The following is a 24,294-nucleotide window of genomic DNA, read 5'->3' on the forward strand; positions in this document are numbered from 1 at the left end:
AGTCATATAATTATTTATTTCAATAAATTTGCTAACAAATTTAATCCTTTTAACTTCTCAGCTTCTTAACAGTATACTCGCACGGTTACCAAAACATATTCTATCGCCAGAAATAGTAATGTTCCATCATATTTTTCTTTCCTGCAGGCTGCGCAATTTCGAGCAATGTACAAACAGGTAATTCTATTTTCACAACCCTTCACATCATCCAGCTTTTTGACCGAATCAGCACAGTTGTACATTGTGTCAGTACTGTAACATGGATTACAATCTAAGCTTAGCGTATTGTAAGCTGTTCAAATAGATGGATTGACGCTATATTATATACTCAATCGGTCAAAGTTGAGAATGACTTAACGCCTGTGGTTCTTTGAAAGTAGTACTTTGTCAGAATCGTTCTGTGTATCTTACATTCGTACATTTATCTCAGAATTGAAGGACAAAAGTGTTACGGTTTGTCTGTTTGACTTATTAAAGGGACTTAAACTAACTGAATGTCATTATTTCTCAAGTCAGCTTTTGCCAGTAGAACTCCATTTTGCCAATGTACTTTCTGCTTGCTAGAATAACAGACCTCAATACCTCGTTGTTTACCTACTTTTACTTACACGCTTATGCGATTTACTATAACACGGACTGGTTTTCTCTCCATTGCTTACTGTAAAGTAAGCAAATAGTGATACATGCATTACGTTCAGCAAACTAAAATTAACGATATTGTAAATAAAATGTTTAGCATGACAAATATAAATCACTTTGGACATGCGCTATCCTTCGGAGATTATGAAGTCATAAGGAAATACATATTTTATCATCAAAGAGACATATTGTCTCGGACATGGATGTATTGTTTAGTTAAGTGTAACAGTGATTAACTTTCGTGTTGAAAGATTGGGTTCTATAATTTTGAAGTTACACTGAAAAATAGACACTTGGTAAAATCCTTGTAACCAAATGAAACAAATTAAAAATGTGGAACAATAAACGAAACTAATGCAAGTAAATGAATTTGAAAGTGTGTATCTATTGAAATTGTGGCATTTTCTTTCTTTCTTCTGAAACAGGAATGATGAAATATCCATTCAAAGCTACTGCACAATATCAAACATCAGTGGTATACTATGGAACGAAAGATCCCAATATGCATGTTCTTTGTAGTAACTGATATGTTGTAAAATACTAACTACAGAGTGATTGGTATGTCTGTCAAGGGGAGGTTGTGGACCAACACTTTTGACATAAAAGTGGTTCACTCGGCCTTACCACTATGTATGTGGCTTGTAATAACTTATATCTTGTAATATGCTAACTACAGAGTACATGGAATGTCTGTAATTGGTAGATTGTAAACGAACAAATTGTGATATGAATCCAATATACACGTGGCTTGTGGTAACTTATATCTTGTAACATACTAACTACAGAGTGCACGGTGTTTTTGTCAAAGGTAGGTTGTGGACGAACACATTATGATATGAAAGTGGTTCACTCGGCCGTATCCATTATGCATGTGGCATATAGCCACTGATATATTGTAACATACTAACTACACAGTGCATGGTATGTCCGTAAAGGGTAGGTTGTGAATGAACACATTGTGTCATGAAAGTGGTTCACTCGGTCCTATTCCTTTTCATGCCAAAGTATATTGGTGTATTGTTACCGCTAGAACAGCTAGCTTAAGAGTTAATTAACAAACAGTATCACAACTCTTTACAAGCAAGAGAACTCTGCTTATTATAGTTTACACCAAAAGTCCGTATTCAGAAAGGAACTGTTTGTACGTAGTTAGACTTATTGATTTCAAATGTCGTTTCTTAAGAGACCTGTATGCATGTACTCTGTAACTTACATTTGCTGTGTTTAGCCATATAATATGGGTAGTTTTTTTTTAAAACAGAGCACACTAAACTCATTTCTTATAATCTGTTTATATGGTTGTAAATAACGAAACGTTTATTACAGGAAAGAAATATAGAAGGATTTGTAGTCATTCTGATATTCGCCTTGGGATACTAAACATATTGGCTTGTATTAATTTTGTTATCTGACATTAATAATAGTTATAGTTATGGAACGAGAGCAGAAGGTAGAACGGACCGTCTGTAGCCATGGTGATGGGCGCCATTTGAATATCGAACCTGTTGCAATTTCCCTGCTTTTTGCACATGTTAGTAATATTCGTGTCTGGTCTAGATATTTGCCTAGTAATGTAGATATATATCTGTTAGGGTGAGTCAATCATTGCCGAGTTCCTTCTGTTTTTTTCTCTTTATATCGATATTGCTTGTTTTGAATTTCATACATTGCGCTATTTTTCTTCTGCTTTAAGAGAGTAAGTTCTATGAAACCTCTGTCGATGACGAGGGTGCACTGTTTTACTATAATGAATTATAATTGTACACCTGTTCCAGAACTCATTGTTTGTTACTAAGTAGAATAACGACATGTATAATGTATGAAGGATGTCTAAGAATAAATACATAACCTTGCCTTTGTAGAAAGGACTGTTGTCAAAATAATTTCTTTGTTTAAATGCGTCAAATAATTTTAGCCGTAATATATATAGAAAAAAATATGATATGTTCGACAGATTTCTGATTCCCAATAAACATTATTTTACCCTATATTTGTGACCGTGTTGGTACCCAACACCTGGCAATGTTCCACAGATGGCCAAAAAAAAAAATATTTTCCCAATATTTTTTTTTCTCAGAGCAATTTAACATAATGAAATATGCAAGAGACTTGATAACTGTATAATATGTATTAATTGTAATATATGACTACACTTTTAGGTTCTTGATCTCGTCCACATACATTTATATATATATATATATATATATATATATATATATATATATATATATATATATATATATATATATATATATATATATATATATATGCATATATACAAGAATCAAGCTCAACTGGGAACGTTTGTGATAAAAATGGAGCATTTCTTACGGAAAGAAAGCTAGAGGAATAGTTGCTCTGAGCTACAGAGACATACAGCAATAGTCTCCACAACATCATAACATCATACTTCCGCACATGTCAATACAAGCAGATACTATGTAAGTTACCTCCTGAGTTTGAGAAAATTGATAACGATGAACGATAGTTTGCTGTTTGATTTAATCATAGTACTATATGTCTTTCAATGTTGAACAATTATGTTTTGTTTTTCACTATTTTATTCTATACGTTCCATTAATTTCTTGAATTCATATGTTAATCATTTTGAGTCATGTGACATGACGAGATTTCGATATTCAAATCCGAGAAGCCTTTCAACCATTATTTAAAAATAAAAACATTGGTAATGTAGGTTGTCAGAAAGTCCTCCCGTTATCAGTATGATAACACAAACGGCTAGGTTACTTATCCAGGGTTTGTAGTTAAGATATTCGCTGAGCTAATACCAATATGAACTTTGATATCATAAAAGCAATTGCGTGAGTTGCTTAAAATAACGTACCATCTTCAAAGGCGCGCCATGATTATTATTATAGTATGACATAATTTCTGTATTGTATCCCTACAATGGATCTCAGTTGGTACTTTTCAGTTAAGTCAACATTTCTAACCTTTTTTTAATGATTTCAAATCACAGCATGCTTACAGTGCAATACAACATCCGGTATAAAGCGTATTATTCGTTTACGTTAAATATAGTAACTAAGTGTTTCAGGTTTAAAAATTTATCGTCGCGTTTGTGAAACTAAAAATTCATCATAAAGCACGTGTGCACAAAACGATAACTTCAATAAAAAACAAAATAAAACAGGTCTTGCAAGCTTTCGAATTATTTTCAATTATTTATTAAAAGTTAGATCAATATCATCATGATAAATCCACTTACTAAATTAACAACAAGAAGAATAAAAAACATTGGTGAACTTAAAATGAACTTTTCAAAAAGCAAATCATTGCCATTTTGTTCATTGGAACGTAAGATTACAGTTTGATACTGTATCGATCCCCAATCTGATAAAGTGTCCTAAACTATACGTTAAGCTGCTGTACTGGGATCACATACCCATCAGAACATTTGATATCCTTAGCGTCGAAATAATAATGGTTTTCTTCCATAAATTATTTACGATGCATTTTTTTATCGTTACTTCTCACACAGTTAGGAATGATTGTTAAGAGACTGAAAGACATGACGTGACAAGAACACTTTTCCTAATTATCCACACTTACACAAACACCTGAACAGAAAGTTTGCATTGATCTCCATAGATAAGTAAATACGATAAACCAAAGTCCAACTGTGGTATATAACGTTCTATGGTTGAATCATACTACGTTATATTCATAACAGGATTGACTGTTAGCGCACATTACTCTCATTGGGAGCCAGAAATGGGAGGAGACCAGAAGGTTCCTCGTAAAGTAACACACTATTAGACCGCAAGTCACAAGGAGAGATCAACAAGTCTAGTCTAATCGAAGGTAAGATGACGTTGAGAGACATTCTGTGATATTTGCATTTAGCTACGGCAGCTATTTCTTACTAAACCTTGTAGAACACTAACCTACAGTATATCTACATAGTGAAACCATTATAGTATATTTCCCAGCAGTGAATCTATAACATATACCGTAGTTTATGAGAACTGTATGAACTGCTGAATATTTGTGAAGGAACTGTGTTACTATTTTGATGTGCAAACGTAAATATGTCACAATCAATTGAAATATATATGATTTTAACGTTAACTAAAACGATGGAAATAAGACAGCACATGCTAACATACATAAGTGACTACAAAAGTCAAACGCAATGATGAGTGAGATATGCCATTTCTTTATTTTGCGATATAACATTGATCTAGTGTGGCTGTCATTCTTAACTGACTACATGAATATTTCAAAATTAGGTGTAGAATAAAACGTTACATTCATTGTAAGATTAGTTGTAATATAAAGATGTAGTATTCATTGTCATTTCTGCGTCTTTCACATAGTATCGAAAAACATACAGTTTGACGATAGCGAGTGAAAATATAATGAAAGAAAATAATGTAATCGATGAGTCAATTGATTGTCTGATAGTTGATTTTGTATGAATTAAAGGTCAACACGGAACTGGTGCATGAAATTCTTTCCTGACTATATGTATTACTTCTATATGCTCTAATGTGCTAATATTTCCTCTCTATATGTATTAAGGTCAAGGTAGTAATGGTACATGTCAGCTGGAGAAGAGTCATTTTTAAAACAGTCAGAAAACCAAGTAACGCGTTGTAATATGATCCCATTTGGTAGCATGCAGTAACGACATACATTATTTACTCAAGCAAATATGCTACAGCTATTGTAACGACATCAAAATGATTTATATGAACAAATAATGAATAACAAAATACCAATAAGTGGATTCATTAATGCAGAATATGAGAAAAACGTCAAAACCAAACCTGATTACAGTACGAAATAGCGCAGAGTAGCCTACTTGTGTGTTACTCTGATTAATGTTATTCGTAATCGCTACAAATACGGTAACTTAATGATCAGATTAGGAATAACTAACATTTTCCTTGTGTCTGACGATAACTGTTAACTGATTGTAAAGCATGTGGGAAAAATATACTGAAAGTCATAAGGTCGAATCCGATGAACTTGTCATGTGTTTATTTATTACTTTGATATGTCTTGAGGTTATGGTAAAACCATTTTCATAACAATATTACTATAACATAAATTATGTATAGTATGTTACTTATTGTGATTGTGTCTACAGTCCCACATAAGAAATCGATTACGGCAAGCAATATTGAAGTATTATTTATCTTACTTTTTTTCTATTTGAATAGATAGTACTATTGAAATGTAATTATTAAACTATTTTTCTCTACAACTCACAGTAACAATATGATGTTCACATTAACCTGGCATATTTAAAGTGTTCGTCATTTACCATTCAATTCTTTAAATAATGTACTGCAAAATATATTGTGATATGTTTATTTTTTCGTTCGAGGAGACCTTTGTCATTTGCCTTCTACATTTAACTATCTAACACTTAGCTTTAATGATAAATAAACAAACTACAAATATAAAAGCCAAGCATTACTTATAATTGTACAGTTATTGATCAGACTAATAATCTAATATGAACCTAACTAATATACCTACCCGTGCATTTTTCGAGATTAAAATCAACTTAAAGGAGAGACACCCCAACAATCATCATCGGTCTTAGTGATGAAGATAACTAGCATGAACAACTTCTCGTAACATATACAAGAAAACTGTACTGTATTTGGGAGATGTCAAGGAGTAATGTTCATCTACACTCAAGGCCGAAGAATTGATCAAGTCTAAATATGATATCATATAAACATGTTTCTTGATTTATTTCTGTATGGAATTTTGCAAATACTGAAACTAAAATATTAATTGAAGCTGTTCGCATGAACATAGTATGACATTAGTGTCAGTGTCAACCCGGTGAACAATTAAAATAGAAAATATTGCAACAAAAAATGTATATAAAGTAAAAAGCGTCATATTATAGTGGCACTGTGATATCAAAAATGGGTGGGTGGGGGTTACACAATGAGAGCGTCCAGAATCGACTTTTAAACTAGAGGATATCTCCCACTATTAATCGGAACACTATTTGCTCCTAGTTGTTTTAGGTCGATGTATTTCAAAAAGATCTCAGTTCGATTAGATACTTACTAATGGTTAGGTTGCTGCCCCTTTAAATCAAAGACATTTATGAAATTACATCAAACGCGTCAGATACATAAATTGGAACAAATATAGTTGAATCGAGTGATTATAGTTTGATGTAAAATCAGTCACCAAGCTGACAAACTACCCAAAGCTACATGTAAGTTGTATTTGAATAACACAACCAAAAACAATGTATTTCCTTTTCAAAAGAAAGAATACTCTTTTCCATAGATATGTTAAGTATTATTATTTCATAGCATTATACAGAAAACAAACCAATATATTCACAACTGATACCAGGCATAGAAATACCTGTTGTTATCTTGTGCAGAGTATAATGTTTACTTTTCAACATAACGTTTGCGATTCCATAGACAAGTAAACACAATACACCAAAGTCCTATCCTGGTATATTGTATTACTTGCATAAATCATACTGCGTTGTACTCATAACAGGAATAACGGGCCGTGTACATTACTCTCGTTAGGATCCAACATGGAAGCAGACATGACATTTCCTCTGAAATTAACATATTATTATATCACAAGACAGACGTAGAGAGTAACAAGTTTCGTCTAACTGAAGGTAAGGTAACGTTGAAGAGAAAAGATATCATGACATTGTATATGTTACATCAGAATATTCAGACTATAAAATTTTGCAACAAAAAAAAAACTAACATATAGTAGCAATGACCACTACAGGTTATTTCTTATCCCTGTAGCTACACCGTACACCCATATCTAATGAACTATATTAACAGCTTAAAATGTCTGTAGTTCCTTTGCCACCACTGGCTTGATGCATAAATGTACGGTACAATTCATTAAGTTTCATGTACTTAATTAACGTTGCCTGTTTGTGGAGACAAGCTAGCTTATAGCAATGGCGTGCAAAGGATTTCAAAGATGGTAGATGGTAAATTATATGATCGGGAATGCAAGAGGCAGATGAATGCAGTTCTAAATGACAATTATGGCGTTGTTGTAATCGAAGCCGACTCTCTGATAGCGGGCATAGGGTACGTGCTCCCAGAGAGATCGAATATAAAGTTTGCATTCTGAGGCACCTAACATAAAAATAAACATATAAATTAGGCTTAAATGTAAGGTTGTGCTAATAAGTACTCTTGATGTTTCATGTGTTTTTTTGGCGCGTGTATGTGTATGTCTGTGTGTGGAGGGTTTAGTGGGGGCGGGGGGTCTTAGTATTCGCGGTTGAATTTAAAAATCATCCTATCTAACCCTTTTTCCAGGACTGACGATGGTAGTTGGGGCTATGATTCTCACCCCCCCCCCCCTCCCCCATACCTACTCCCTGTTAATCCTGTCCTCTTCCGCAATATTGTACCAGCTTACAACACCAGGATAAAAGAGAATAACATATCTAAATAATGATTGATGAGTGATATGTTCAGTCAGTATGCGATGTTAAATTGTTCAAGTATATTGCAATGCCCTTTAAGTTTCACGTGATTATCTCATTAACATAAAGTAAAATAGAATCGTACTCTATAGAGTTTCCTTTGTTTTGACGTAGGCCTAATTTCAATAGGCAGCTTAATGTCTAACTCATTGGGTTCATTTGTCCTTATTGATATGATATTACAAATCATTCCCTGTGAAGTTAGTCTGAATAATGTAAACCTCGTAACAGTATAACAATGGTACAATCAGTTGACTGGGTGGGTCAAAGGTGATCATGCTGCCAGTGCGTGATATTTGTATTTGTACCTTATCTGTATCATTGACATAACGTCCAGTGTGCACGGTTTAAATCAAACAATGCAATTTTGGTATCATATATTAGATATAGGATGAAACAAAATAGCATTATGAGCTCTGATCTCGATCCTCTAAACGCAAATCAAATGAACATCAGTCTGTGATCCAAGTAAATGTAAGGAATTAATTTGTTTTACATATTATCAACCAACGCTCTCGAATCTTAGTAATACATCAAAAAGCACTATAAAACTATCAAATTTAATACCAACCAACATTAATGGTTCTATTGTGGTTTATAAAGTGATACTAAATGGGGAAACTTTTCATGAACGTCAGCAAAACATACTGTTAACGGGTTCTACGGCGATAACATTTACTGTGGTAGTATTCACCTTTATTTAATCTGTCCTTCTTAAACTATTCGCTTTGCTTTAATCAGTTTTGTCATTTTATTTAAATTACTTTTTTCATGTCAGATTTGGAGCCTCTCGACTCCACAGTACACATACTTGATATGAAAGATTCATGTCTATTTTCATGAGGCTTAAACTGTTTAAACATAAGCGTCCTTGGCTTTAACATGTCCAAACTTTGGCCACACTTTTGTCCTAGAGATGGATTAAAGGTAGCATTTATTTCTACTCCGGATTTAATCTGACGTAAGTATACATATTTCAGCAATCGGTATTTACAACTTGCGGATCAGAAACACTTACAAATCCGAAGAATGAACAGTCAATTGCTTTCACTTTTGCTCGTTTATTATAAAGGGATATGAAAATTATTTTCTAATTATTTTTTTCCATCTCAATTTATTCAACAAATATTCCGCAAATATGTTAACAAACATAATCAAATATATTAATCGATGAAGGGATGTGCATGTATTTTATTCAACCTGAGAAACGTTTGAATTTTGGGTTGTATATATACTAAGTAATTTACTGTGTGCACGTCATTTACTCTTCTTTTATATATGTCGACTGTGGTCGTTAAATTTAACATACACACTCGATGAGTTAAAGGTCAGCCTTCAAGTCTAAGTAATACTCTATTTTTAGTTTCTGTACACAGTTTATTCTCCAGGGTACTGCAGTGATAAGTCAGTGTTATGGTACCCACCTGTCTATATAATGTATTAGTGTGTAAACAGTGAACTTTGGTAAATTACCTTTTGTGATATTGTAAAGTAAAGTTTCGTTTTGAGAACTCGTCCTTATTGGTGAGGATTGTCATGTGACAATTTTTATAAGTGTCTGGAATTTGAATTTTGCCAAACAATTGTTGTCGTTAATTGTTTGTTCTATATGGCGCGTAACCAGCTGTACCTGGTTAGAATGCGGATAGTATCTAACGCAACTTTTTACCTACATTAAAAATTACAATCATATAAGGAAATAAGGAAATAAAGTACTTGTGTACATTTTAGTCAATTTTCCAACTTAGGTATAGTGTGCTCTTCTCTATTAGACAAGATAACGAGATGGTTTTATTCAATGCAGTAGCATTTTTCCTTTTTTCTTTAAATACTCTTTGGGAGTTGGTCAATTTGCTTTCCTCTCTCGAACCTCCCTCCTAATCATACTGTTAGCTACATGACCGGGGTGGAATGGGATAGGGAGGGAAGGACCATGTATGAGAAGAGTCTCACTAGTCTACATTGTATCATGGAGCTATCGTTTATAGCTCCATGATTGTATTCCTTTCAAATATAAAATGCGTGAATCGATAGTTGTTCTAGTGTAGTTACTGATCGTTTAATGTTCTTTGACGGGAGTTATTGTCAAAGATGGTACTAACATTGAAGTAATTATAAACATATATTAAATTACAGTATTATTTAATTAGTTATTTAAAGGCGCTTCACTATTTCCCATGATAGTTATTTCCTCCTGATTTATTTTATTCATCAATTATGTAAATGCTGTAAAACTGAAAGGAGAGATAAACATATATTAAATATGATTAAATAATCATATTTGTTCTGAACAATCCAAGGGTTTAATCGAGTGATTAATTGAGTTCTTATTTATTCGTTTTAATTTCTTTATTCATTTATTATACTAGATCTAATATCGAGGGTGCATTATGGGTAATCGTCACGGAAAATCGAAAAGTCCGGCAGCAAAACAGACTGGCCACAGTAGTAGAAGCACTAATCGACCTCCTTCTCCTCCTCCTCCTCCTCCTCCTTCTACTCCTCCTGTTCCTTCTGCTTCTCCTCCAATGACGTCACCAGAGAGTCAATCACTCAGTATGGAGGGTCAGTATAATCAAGTTTCTGTCCTGTTATTAATAAATACAAATTCAAGGGGATCTGAGAAATAATCATGTTTCTGTCCCTTAAACCCTCCTCAGTGATAATTAATCAGTTATTATAATATTGTAGAGTGTTCTTCCCTTTTCGTCATTTATCGCAGGTGGGTCTTATCAGCTTGCAAATACTATGTTTTAACGGTCATTGCACTTTCAACACTTTTGAAGAAACCACTGACGTCATAATTAATACGTTGCAAAGACAATCTTTTCCGACATTGGCAATATATTTAGTTATTCATTGATATTATAAATTGTTTTATATTGGTTGATTAATTATAACGTTATAAACTGTCTGGTGAGATAGTTTCGTTTAAACCGATGATATACTTATAATTTAAGTAAGACTTTACACGCGTTCTATGGTAAGCACCATATAAGAAACTGTTAATTCTCAGATATCTGCGGGAGTAAAAATTTATTGTTCAACCATTTCGAGTAAGTTAAAACTTCTTAATATTTAAATGTTGATATTATATTTGTATTTGTCCATATTTATATTCTGTGGCAATTTATTAACAAATCACTAAGAAATTGCCCGTCCATGTTTCATTCTCACGCTGCGAGTCGTGCTATCTCAGAAATATTGTTTTCTCAATCGAATCGATTGAAAGCAAAACGATGTATGCCGCTTAATTGAATATTATAGTTTAATATCACTGTCTGTTATCATTCTTATTTTAGAAATGAAGAAAATTTACCTCGCTGCCCTGAAGAATATTTACAAAGAGCAGTATGACGCTGTACAACCCGTTCCTTACATCAAAGACAGACTCTACTGTGTAGACAGGGTATTTGTCGAGGGCGGTATACAGGTACTCGCTGGGAATGGAAGATTCCTTAAACAGGATGAATCATGGAGACGGTTAAAATCATACAAGAATATATTTACTGATTCTGAGCTGAGAACAACCAGACGTATATTAGAGGGTGAACCTGGGTATGGTAAATCAACTCTGACACTGCAACTGGCATATGATTGGTGTAATGGGGTTAAAGATTCCCCCCTCTATGGGGTAGAGAATCTGATCGTTCTCAAGTTAAGGCAGATGGGTAACATTAAAAAAATAGATCGAGCTATCAAAATGTTCCTATTGTCTAAGGAACCTCGTATTCGAAGAATTGACGTTAACAAAATAATGGAATCATTTTCGTCGACTGTGATTATACTGGACGGTTATGACGAATATCCGGACAGAGACAATGACGCAGGAAATGACGTAGGACAAATCATCAGGTTCACGAAACTGCAAGATGTGGATGTTACCTTGACAACCAGATATCTACCAAAGGACTATTCCAAATCAAAAACGAAGAGAGTAAAGTTGACTGGGTTTGATGAGATCTCTCGAGATGAGTACATCCGTAAAGCTGTAACCGGACCAAACGACGAAGCTGCAATTGATAAAATCAAACGAGCTCTTAAAGAGAATGCCCTCCTAGATGACCTCTGTCAGGTTCCTCTCTTTTTCGTCATGTTTTCTCACATGACTCATGAAAGTGATATTTTCCAAAAGTTTAACACTCTCACTGACTTCTTCATGTACATGATCAAATGTTTCCACAATCACCAGAAGAACAAATCCTTGGATGAAAACACTTACCCATACATGATTAGATTCGAGACTCATTATGAAGAACTCTGTCAAATAGCGTTTGAGGGACTCAACAAAGAACAACAACAGATTCTGTGGGAGAGAGATGTCATGTGTAAACGACTTGGTCAAGCATTATATGCACATTATGTGGCAATAGGCATCTTAGTAGAAGAATCAGTCTTTGTTGCTACAGACGGACAGATGAAGATCATGGTCAGGTTTTATCATAAACTATTCTGTGAATGGTATGCATCATACATCCTCATAGATGTAGTTTCTGAGGCCAAGACTCCAGCTGAACTATCACGTGCTCTCAGATACCTGGATCCGTTTGACCTACAGTACTTGTATCGATTCGCATGTGGTTCAGTTGGAAGTAAAATCATCGACTACCTGAAGAGCAGGAAAGATGGCGATAAGTTTGCAATCCTCTGTATCCTGGAGAAATCTGGTGGCGTTGATGACATCAAGGAGACCGTTAGGGAGCTCTGCTCTAAAATAGTTAAAATCAGGAGGGAAGACAGCAAGCTGCTACAGAGGTCTACAGTACAGCTACTACAGATAGCATCGAGTCATGACGTAAGTTATTATATGTACATATGACGTACGCTAAGCGTTTATAATGCAACTCCGTTTTGAGACTAAACCTTTTCAACTTCCACTATTGAAAAGATTGTGTTTGCTTGTTTTAACTAACAATTTAGTATGTTATATTAATACGGTTACGGGAATGCGTGAACCGTTTCAGTTGATGACCTGGTGACGTCATAATATGTCATGAGACTAACTCCATTGGTCATTGCATAAGTTTCCCACAGCAGACTCACCACATGCTGTCACCATGTTTAAACTAGTTCGAGGTGTACTACACAATGTTACAGAGACCAGGTAAATATATGTTTTTTCCTTACACATTTGTGATTACAGTTTGAGTTATAGTCTGATGAAATGTACAGACAGTGTAATACAATACAACAGACACATATATCATGTCAGTATTAACATCATTAAAGCAACATAGAAATAATTTATAGGAGAGATGTGACAAGACATAGATAAATGGCATTGATAACATGCATACAAGCAACCCTAACCATTTGGTACATTGCAGTATTACGTGTCCATTATAAACAACGGATATTATACTTGATCTAAGGCTAAAAATCTGACCGAGATGATATTATTTATTCACCAATTGTCGGTGTCTGAGTGAGTCGTGATTAACACAAATGTGACACGATCCCCCGTTAACGCATACGAGGTTATCACTGTTTTTTTAATATTTACACACCCAACGACACACAAAGAAAATATACCCGATAAGACATAGTGACGTCATCATTTGCCTAAGAAATATTAGCATTAACTATGAAGACACTTCTTTAATGCATGGTAGACTATGAAACAAACACGATAGGAGAGATGTGACAAGATAGAGATAATTGGGCTTGAAATCATACGCAGCCGAGAGTATCACTGTTTTACTAGTTACAGACCCCATGACACCAGTGGCGTAGCCAGGATTTTTCTAGCAGGAAGGCACTGGGGGGTCACAAACTTTCCCTGGGGGGGTCACAAATTTCCCTAGCAAAAAGTTCCGCGAAGAGTGGTCATCCCTCTTTGGCAGTTAGAAAAATGCTTTTCTCAGAAAACATTTCTCACAGTTCATATTTCGAGAACATGAGGTCACAATATATAATCAATTTCAGTGTACATCAAACGGCCCATTTCCTGCAATCGGGGGCCTGTAGGGGCCATAGAGTTGTTGTACTCTATGTGCCGTTACCGCAATGACGTCACCCCCCCCCCTTCCCCACTTCTTCGAGAATCGAACCTGCTGACGTCCATGTGCAAAATTCGTCGTTAGCACATTCCCTCTGGAGAGACAATACCTTTTAAAAAATTACCAATGATCTTAATGTTTTGTTCATTCACTTTCACATGAGAGTAGCAATTTCCTATGAATATTTGGTACATATCTCCGAAAGTCTGAACATCCTTTTTATTTCTTTGTTTGGATTCTCCTGTTTTACATGTGTTCAGCGGCGTAACGATGAGTCTGGGGGCCCCTGGGTCCAGGGAAGGAAGGGCCCCCCTGGCTGCTGCGGAGAATCAACCGATTTGCGCGCAGCGCACATCACGAGCGCGGAGCTTGAAGTCCCAAAGGCGTGGGTCAAGGGCCCGCCTTAGGGCCCTGGAAGCTCTGGGGTTCTACAGGCTCTCTGGTGCAATCTAAGCCGTATATGGAACATTTCGTGGTGATTTATTGACTGAGATTTTGGGGAAAATCTGCGTTCATTGACACATGTTTGGTCCGCCTTGTCTGTCATACTGGGAACATGAAAAAATGTGTTGCAAAGCTAGAATACATTAAGAGATTGAAAGGACAATAAGACCAAATGACCAATGTCCAATTAACATAAACTCGTACCTAGTATTTTACCGGCCAAATTTGGGCAAAATATCAGCAAAACGGTGGAAAATATGCCAAATTCGATTTACTGTCTGATACGGTAACATACAAATCCACACACAAATCTTAGGCATCGGCGATTTGGCCGATAGCTGAGGAAAGCATCAGCCAAATGGGTTCAAAATATGCCAAATTTGTGTCATTTTGCCAGTTATAGGCCAATGTCATGTGGCAACCCTGACCGAGAGCGAATTCATTGAAATTAGAGGCGCTATTGCGCTATAATATGTACCAGCGTAGCCTATCAAGTTCCAGTGTGTACCTCAGGCTCTTGAGTCAGTCGTGCGGAAAGAAGGATACGAGATTTGCAGTTGCAGGGGCAAATGATTTCTGACGAACGTATTCACGCACAGAAAAATATGTCCATTGTCTCGTTTATAGTTTCTTTTCCAACGAAAACGTGCCGTTTCAAAAAGAAAAAAAGAAAAAAAAGGGTACCCCTCGTCTAAGTTCTGTACATCAGTGCAGCGGGGCCCCCTCTGGTCGGTGGCCCCTGGGTTTGCCCCGTCCGAGCCCATTGGCGTTACGCCGCTGCATGTGTTAACAAACTACACATGCAGCTAAGTGTTAAAACTGTTTAAAAGCAAACATAACTGCTTTATATTTGTACTAGTTACCACACCCCGGAGGACTTGTCGATGTGAGTGATAAATCTACCAAGCTGAACACTGTTCAGATCAGATGAAAGCTATTCTCCTGTTATTGTGCCCGTTCGCAAATTTGTCCACGAACAAGTCCAGATCTAACTTCTCAACACGGTGACTCTCTATTGAAAGTATTGCCAGATTGCTCAACCGGCTGTTTGCCATGGAATTCCTGACGAGAGTTTTGATGAGTTTTAGAGTCGAAAAACTCCTTTCGCATGCGGCTGATGTTAACTTCGGGAAGGTATATAGATTACAATTTGCGAGGGTAAAGGGCTGCGGCGCTGGACTTGCCTGGAAAGGGCGATGTTTGGTGATCGAAATGTCAAAAGTTGGGCCAATTTCCCTCTGGGGGGGGGGGCACCGGGGGGTCACGGCTTTGTCGTGGGGGCACGTGCCCCCCGTGCCCCCCTCCCCCGTAGCTACGCCACTGCATGACAAATCAGAAACATACACCCCCGATATGACATAGTGACGTGATAATTTGCGTAAGAAAAATCAGCATTTACCTTTGTGATGACACTGTCAAGAATGTATGGTAGACTATGAAACAACACGATAGGGGACCGATCATTTATCTCCAAACGTTTCAAAAGTATTATTAATTAGAAAATCAGTTGGAACCTGCAACATTTGTTTAGGAAGTGCGCCCTCTTTCCTGCACCAAACAGTTGTTATAGTGCAGTATTTGAATATGCATATTTACGAAAGCGCCATTTTCCTTCTTTATTTTTGGATTAAAAAAGAAATTTATTTTGTTTGTCCAACTAATATTGGCTTATTATATAATTTACCAAAGTTTCATGTAATTTGATACAGTAGAAGGAACTTTTAAAGAAGAACAACAAAAGCTTAACAAATTCAAAACAGTTGGAAGGTTCCTTGCACCATTAGGCCTACACTCAAACAACAAAACACCTGTTCTCAATTTCAAACAAAGCCGCACAGTGAAAGTTATTCATCTACGCACGTAGACATACGTATAGATTCCCGCAGGGCGGGTCACGTAAAAAGGACGTACACTCTGTGTGGAGATTCAGTTCGTTACTAGTTACACACAAACATGTTCATCATTATACTGTATCACTGCTAATGGAGTAATGGACTTAGGCTACACCGCGTATGGTTTGCCGCTGTTATCATATTGACTTACGGTAATTATAGGCCTATTTGAAATCAACAATTATAGGCCTTGGCTTGCTTGAGAGATTTTGTCTTTTCTGTAAGATATTTCGTTGCATGAATTTCAAAGGTATTACTTCTTAATGTAACATTGCCTGTCTGAAATGACTGTTTTAGCCTAGCCTAGGTTACGTTTGTTCTTTTTGAAATCGGAGCCTAAAGAAGTAAAACAAAATAGAAACGTCAGCAGAGTAGAAATAACATGAAACAGTTAGGCCCCTAGATGATAAACCAGATATTAGATCCCAAAAAATGAGCTTGTTGAACGCACAAAGAACAAGTAGGCCCTAGGCCTAGGGCCTATACTCTAACATAGACATCCGGTCATATGCTGGTAAACTTCATTTAATGTGTTCAAGTAGGCCTAAGACAAGGGCTAGCCGAACAAAATAATAGCATGTATCAAGCTCATCAAATTATTGATTCAAATTTTATTTCTGTTTCATTTGAGACCGTAAACATATGTATTAGTGGGCCAGTATCAATTTCTAATCGTTTGCACCGACAGCGTTAATGACCTACTGGCGTTATACTTAGGCCTCTTGGTTGACGTGGTGGCCTAACGTTAGTTGTAAAAAAATGTAGGTAGGTTATAATATAATAAATAACGTTAGTTTTTTAAGGAAAATAAAAAGAAGCAAACAGTTTGTGATCAAATACATTTCACACGCGTAGGCCTAGGCTACGTCTTAAACACGTCACATGTTACCGGACAGTGTCCCCGTTACATTCACGGTATCAAGTGTTTCATTATCAATGTGTTAGCCTTCGTAACGTAACGTTGAACTTAAACCGTGAGCAACGGCTAGTAGAAGATTCTCTTACCGGGAAAAGTAAGAGCTTAGATTATAGCAATATATATATAGCCTGTATATCCTCCGTCAGCCTTTTTTTAAAATTTTTTTAATTATTGTCTCAGTCATTAGATTAGCTTCCTACTTTATCCTAAATAAATTATATACTGTAGAGTGTGGGCCTAAATTGACAAAATAGGTAAAGTTGTTAGCAGTAAGGATGGATGTTTCTAACGGATCTAGACTAGCCTAGACCTAGGCTTACAGTAGGTCAAAAGTTGGAGATCAAAATATAACAGGTAAACGGTATCAACATTGGGGGTGGGGAAAATTGAATAGGAAAGTTTAACTCAAATGAGTCTAGGAAAATACTATAGTAAGATATGACGGTGGCTTTGTTCATACTGTGTAGGCTATTTTATTGTAAAGCGGGCGGGCTATCTGCCTACGATACTGGTTTGTCGGTCGGCTGGCGAATGGAAATCTTACAGATGTACCACACGTAATTAATATAGCCCTATATAATCTTTGCGTAATTACAATGATTGGAAATGATTTTATTTTTATTATAACGAAATTGATTGCAAGTAGGGTATAGGTCTATACGATAAACACACGTATCAACATGCGCTGTATCTCCCGGGAAGGAAACTCATTTGTAGTGGGCCACTCACGGCAGGAACGTTGTCGAGTCTTCGCTAGTGTGGCTGTAGGAATTAATGCACTGACTGACAGGAATGAAACAATAGCATAGATTATGAAAACTACAGAAATACCTAGTGTATGTGCTAAATATAATATTACAGTCCAAATATAAATATTTAGATATTGTTTTTTACTTTTATCTGAATTTCTTCAGCATACGAATATTATTTTAATAAAATCATTATAATATCATGCTTTTTTTTAATGGTACGTTTGGCAAGCAAGTTTGAATGGGCCATCACTCATTCTTTTCTTTTTTATCAAATAACTTAAATGTAATACAATTCCTAATATCATGAACATTAAAAAATAAGAAATCACAGACAATTCTGTGTTAAAAATAATTATTAATTTTATAGCTTTTTAAGCTTGTGTGTGTTCTATTTCATATACGTTGGATATTCGTCATGTGTATTTATCCATCATGGATGAACTATAAGATAAGTTAACTGTGATCTTTCTTTCCTATTCTTCAGATTTCAATATCTCATCTAAACCTAGTTTGGTCCTTCAGTGGATTCGACGGTGAAGATATCAGACTTGAGTCCGGTATTAGTTTATCAAGCCTATCATCAGTAGAGAAGATATCCATCAGTGAAGGAAGACTGGAACAAGAATTTACAGAGGAAGAAGTGATCGGATTAATAAACTATGGAATCAAGTCACCAATATTCAAGGAACTATGGTAAGGGTAAAACATCGTGACAGGCCTTGGCTGATAATATGCGGGGAGGAGGGGTAGTCAGGGTTAGTGTAAGGGGTACATATATGGGGATAAGGTGATGGTTTTGCTAATTTCATTTTAGTTAAATTTACAAGTCTTGTGTTGAGACGTGCCATTTGAAATGTAGCAATATTAAGAAGAATTTTTAAGCTGGGAAATATGTTAAAATTTTATTCAATTACTGATTGTGTAGTGTACAGCACATCGTATGATTTTTCCACACGTGTGCATACTGTAATAAGGTGAGTTAAGGACGTGCGTTTCAGTATAATAGGAATAGCAAATAACATTATCATTTTCAAACAAACTGAACTAAAATAAACAAATACAAATTATAAATTACTACTCAAAAATTGAAACGAAAGATAGGAAGAATTTCAAGTGCATGGACACAAACATTTCTATCATCTATTTTAAAATAAAATTAGTTTATTTTATTTTATTATTTTAAAATATTTTCAAGAATTACGCAACCTTAATAAATAAATGTAAATCGATCAAAATAACAAATCACCAATAATTGTTAATGGGAGGCTGTTTGTCAATCATTAATAGCGACTGATCTATACCTTGTCAACAGCTCCAGGTTTTCGCTAAATTAAAGAAATAGGCAAATTTATTGACCTCCATGACATGACGTTTATTACAGTGATGACATCAGATATATACAATTATATATTTACTTCCCTTCCTCTACTTTGCAGGCTTCATAACTGTAAACTGCCATCCTCGATCAAGCCAGACATCATACCAGAAGAATCAAGATCAAGGAATATTAAAGGTAAGGTATAACATAATACATAACATAATTATTGATGAAGTAAATTGCTTTCATTGCACCGTTTCACAGATTTCTTAAGTGTGGTTGAGGTGGGGGAGATGGGGGGGGGGGACTAGTATAATGATATATTAGTCGCCAAGAATGAACCTAGAATGGTGAAGTCGTTCTGGAATACAACAAACAGACTAGTCCTGTGCGGGGATATGATTCAAGGGGTTGGGACTTCCTAAAAGTTTGTCAACCTTTGGCGTTCCTTGAGCTGATTTAAGGCAGCTTTCTATCAAGCACCTATATATATTAAAATAATATCTAAGAGATTAGTGTGTTGAGTTACTTAATATATTATTGTTACCCTATAAAAAAAAAGGACTGTGAAGTAAGCCGAAAGTATTACGAAACAAAGATAATACAATTATTGGTTAAATTACTAGTGACTGCTAATTTCTAGTACTTATTACTAATTAATTAGTAGAGAGAACATTTCAATGGTTCAGTTTACTGATGTTTGACGCCTCTCGTACATGTACATTACCTCTGACTGTTAACGTTATAAGTATGTGGAACAGATTCATATTTAATCTTATGAATTGTTTAAAATTTGTCATTTATTTCTATGATAATTTATTAATTTTATTATTTCATCTATATTTACAGTCATATCATCCAAAGAAGCTAGATTTCTTGATCTGATATCTGGTCGATGGAGGAAGGTTTGTAATAGTTGGTACTTTAAGTAAATTATAATTATTTATAATGCTCGTTGCCTTCACATTTTCCTGTGATAATGTTATTATTAGTAACATGCATAACAGTGAATGGGGTAGAGGGGTCGATACATTTTCCAAACATAATCATAAAAAGCCAGCATCCTTGAGAGTTATAAACATATATTGTCTCACTGTGTGGAATATTCCGGTGAAAGACGATATGATTCTTACAGGAAAGAAAACAATATTCCACATCCCTAGTTCTCAATATCTTGCTCTTAACTCTAGATACATTTATTTTGAGCTGATTAATTTCATGATTCCAGGAAATGTATCTCGGTTGAAGTCTTGTTAAGCCATAATGCCGCATGTTACTTAAAACTCTCCTGTGTGTTGCTGGATTTTTGTTTCTTTTAATCTGATTAAATTTAAATTAATCACTCAACTGTTTTGTACTTTGAATTAAAGAGATTTTTACAAATGCATTTTATTAGTATTTTTGGTCCCTCCGTGGCAATTGTTTTTATCATTATTTTTTCTCAACATAATTAAGATTATTAGGTCACATAATCTTACCTTTCTAGATGCATTCATTAATTTTAACATATTTTAAATAATATTCTTCATACCCAATTAACCCATTCAGCCTAGTTTGAGAGCTTCACTGTGCAGGAAGTAAAACATACATATTTAAACATTCACCATTTGCTAATTTAAAACTTTGTTTTCAAATATCTGCTAAATTAACCAATCAATTCATCTCCGCTATTAACACCAATTTCATTGTCTCCTTAATGCCTTAATTTTACATTAATATTATTCTATTTAATAATTACTATTTATTTATTTCAATAGCCTGATGACATCCAGACTATTACAGTGATGTGTTCAGATGCTTTGGTCATCCACAGAGACACCAGTGAGTCTGTACAGAGGTCAGTCATAGAGCTCCTGGTGGAAGCATCCAATCATGACGTAAGTAAAACATAAAGGAATTATTGAATAAATACATCAATCAATACAAGTTAAAATTAGATAAAACAGTTTAAAATGTTTAAAAACAGTAATATCTTGATGAAGGATTAGATCGCTTTAGTTATTAAATATTAAATTGTTTAAATTAGAACAAGGAAATACAGGTTCAAATTGATATATTATTATCAGCTCAAGATAAGACAGAGTCGTAAATACAAACAATAAATATTAATTAATTAATAAACTACTAAATAGAGTGTGTATGATAATAAACGATAAATAATCATTTTGAAATTCTTTTTCATGGTGTTTATTCAACAATAGTTTCTGTTCATCTTAGTTGTATTAATTATATTTTTCAAAATCTTCCCAGAAGTGAAGTATAAAATAATAATTTGAGACAGAAAGGGTCAATGAATTGTTTCCTGTTTTACGGATTCGGCCGAATATTGTGCTTTCTTTTAAGTTTACATTTAAATTAAAACAGAAATTAATGAAGTCATTGACAACATACCTAAGTAGTAGAATACCTCAATAATAAACCGATACCTAAATATAAAATGTATAATAATTAACAGTTCACTTCAAAACCAACCCCTCAACCTGATCTTCCCATCACAAATTACATAAATTAAATAATACATATTAGTTCCGGCTCATGTCACCCCCCCCCCAATAAAACATAAATTACATCAAATATGTATAAGCAGTCTGCATGCTCCCCCACCCTAACGCACCCCTTAATTATCCCTACCACGCCCATCCCTACCCAGTACGACACCCGACGGTCCATTTATCACTCACCCCTCGCACACGCTTTGATAATAACAACATAACATTTACGATGGTAAACTGTTTCAACTCCCTACCCTACACAAAGACACCCTCCTTATACCCCGACCATATATCTCTTAACCTTAACACACCCTTCCTTACCATAACAAACCCCTCCCTACACCCCTGACATCCCTTGTACCGTCCATCCCTCACCCCTCTTACACACCTTTAATTCATTCTACAGAAATAACAATGACTGATCTCTGTAATAAACCTAACCCTATTGTTTACCCTTTAACATCTTGCAAAAAAACAAAGATAAAGCGAAGATAAAACAAACTTTACAGATAAAATCATCCCATTTTTACAAATTCAAACCACTAATTATTAATTAATAACAAAACTATAAAAATATAATTAATAAAATAAACAAATTATTATTAGATTAATATGAAATTAAAACAACAATCAAGTTTAATATTCCTAAATTAATTATAATGTTATTATTTTCAAGTATTTATCCTGTAAACAAACATGATGATATTAATTCTATTTATTATTTTCCTTTCTTCAGATTCCCATACACTGTGTGAATCTAGGCTGGTCCTTTTGTAAGATTGATGAAGATGGGAACATTATCCTCTCCTCTGGTCTCTCTCTACCAATCATAACATCAATAGAGTATATAAGCATACAGACAGAGGAAGGGAGAGAAATGAATAAACATGAAGTTAATGGAATATTAAACTATGTACAACACTCTCAAAGATTCCAGGAACTGCTGTAAGTATAATTAATAAATATGTAAATAGTATTAGTAATTAATATAGTAACTAATTAATATTAATGATGTAAACAAGATAGGAATTATTAATATAGTTAGTATTTAATAATTACTGTTAGGTTTATTGATAGGTTTAGATAATTGTAGAAGTAAAACAAAACAAATTAAGAAGAAATTGAATAAAGAAATAAACTAACAATGAAAGAACAGTCATCAGGTAAGGAATATGATTAATGGGAGAGTAAAATAGAGACAAAATGAGACAGAAATACATAAACTTTAACAATAAATTCATCATAAATTATTTTTTTTGAAATAGGGAGATAGGAGTCCCAAGCTAAAATGTAAACAAATAATATATCTCATTGAAACAATAACAACAAAATAGGATGTATTTAGACCAAGATATGAGGAATCAATCATTCAAATTATCATCATCTTTGAGTATGAAAAAGATGTTTTGCCAAAATCTACCTAAAATAAACACAAACATTTAAATTAACATAATTTTTTAAAGGGAAAACGGCTAGAACAAAAAAAAAGTCAACTTTGTTATACTGAAGCTCATATTTTCCTCTTTATTAGGTGGAAATTTTACTTAATTAGTTTATTAATTAACTGATTATAAATGCACATTTATTTTAAAGTAAAAACAAGACAGTGATATAAATGAAACATATCGTAATTGGCCCCATCTATTAATATGGCACCTCTCTTAACTATACTACCCTAAGCTTTCCCTAATCAACCCCTCGCCCCCTTCGCAATCCCCACCCCCACAACCAAACTATGCCAGACCACCTACCCCATTTCGTTAATCTATGTTTATAACACTTGGGAACTTACCTTGTTAACAACACCCCTGCCCCCCAACCCGCCACACTACCCGCCACACTACCCCCCACACACACACACTAACCCCCCCCCCCACTACTCAGCAAAGTCTCCTGTCATACTATTAAGGTTCGCTTCTTCTGATCAACCTGTCGTTACCTCCTCCCCTCCAACCCTTGCCCACCCCCCCCCACTGCCATGACCGACAAATCTTGATATATGCATATTATTAGACACAGTAGAGACCAATAAAACAGTATAACTGTAAATAACACTCAATATCACGTATATAGTTATTCTCTACCGATTCTCATTGTGTGCAGAATATACTTATATATAGAAACAAACACAGTACATCAGTTTAAAGAATAATCTCTAAGATTTTGATGCAGATCCTTACTAACATTGCAGTATTCTTCTGTCTACCAAACAACCCCCCCCCCCATTTTCCCAACCCACCACCCTCCCCCACCCCACTCCCCAATGCACCCTCCCTCCCAGACCTACAAGGCCAATAACCCTTATGTTATCTCTATATACTCTACAGTGTGTTGTTGTCACCATATTCCCATTTGT

The 24,294-nt window shown here is 34.9% G+C and overlaps 2 protein-coding genes across 2 annotated transcripts in view; both read left to right on the top strand.

Moving 5' to 3' along the window:
• Positions 1–2,504, top strand: part of LOC139983280 (uncharacterized) — a 254,458-nt gene extending 251,954 nt beyond the window's left edge. The window contains exons 9-10 of the mRNA XM_071996738.1: positions 148–177; positions 1,065–2,504. Coding sequence (XP_071852839.1) covers positions 148–177; positions 1,065–1,070 — 36 coding nt within the window. The 3' untranslated portion in view covers positions 1,071–2,504. The remainder of the gene's footprint in view (positions 1–147; positions 178–1,064) is intronic.
• Positions 2,505–4,319: 1,815 nt separating this feature from the next.
• LOC139983781 (uncharacterized) overlaps positions 4,320–24,294 on the top strand; it is a 33,998-nt gene continuing 14,023 nt past the window's right edge. Inside the window, exons 1-9 of the mRNA XM_071997557.1 lie at positions 4,320–4,464; positions 7,153–7,282; positions 10,492–10,687; positions 11,425–12,917; positions 18,613–18,821; positions 19,565–19,641; positions 20,296–20,351; positions 21,204–21,323; positions 22,675–22,883. Coding sequence (XP_071853658.1) covers positions 10,513–10,687; positions 11,425–12,917; positions 18,613–18,821; positions 19,565–19,641; positions 20,296–20,351; positions 21,204–21,323; positions 22,675–22,883 — 2,339 coding nt within the window. The 5' untranslated portion in view covers positions 4,320–4,464; positions 7,153–7,282; positions 10,492–10,512. The remainder of the gene's footprint in view (positions 4,465–7,152; positions 7,283–10,491; positions 10,688–11,424; positions 12,918–18,612; positions 18,822–19,564; positions 19,642–20,295; positions 20,352–21,203; positions 21,324–22,674; positions 22,884–24,294) is intronic.

The sequence above is a fragment of the Apostichopus japonicus genome, chromosome 16 (genome assembly GCF_037975245.1).
Source record: "Apostichopus japonicus isolate 1M-3 chromosome 16, ASM3797524v1, whole genome shotgun sequence".
Classification (NCBI taxonomy): Eukaryota; Metazoa; Echinodermata; class Holothuroidea; order Aspidochirotida; family Stichopodidae; genus Apostichopus; species Apostichopus japonicus.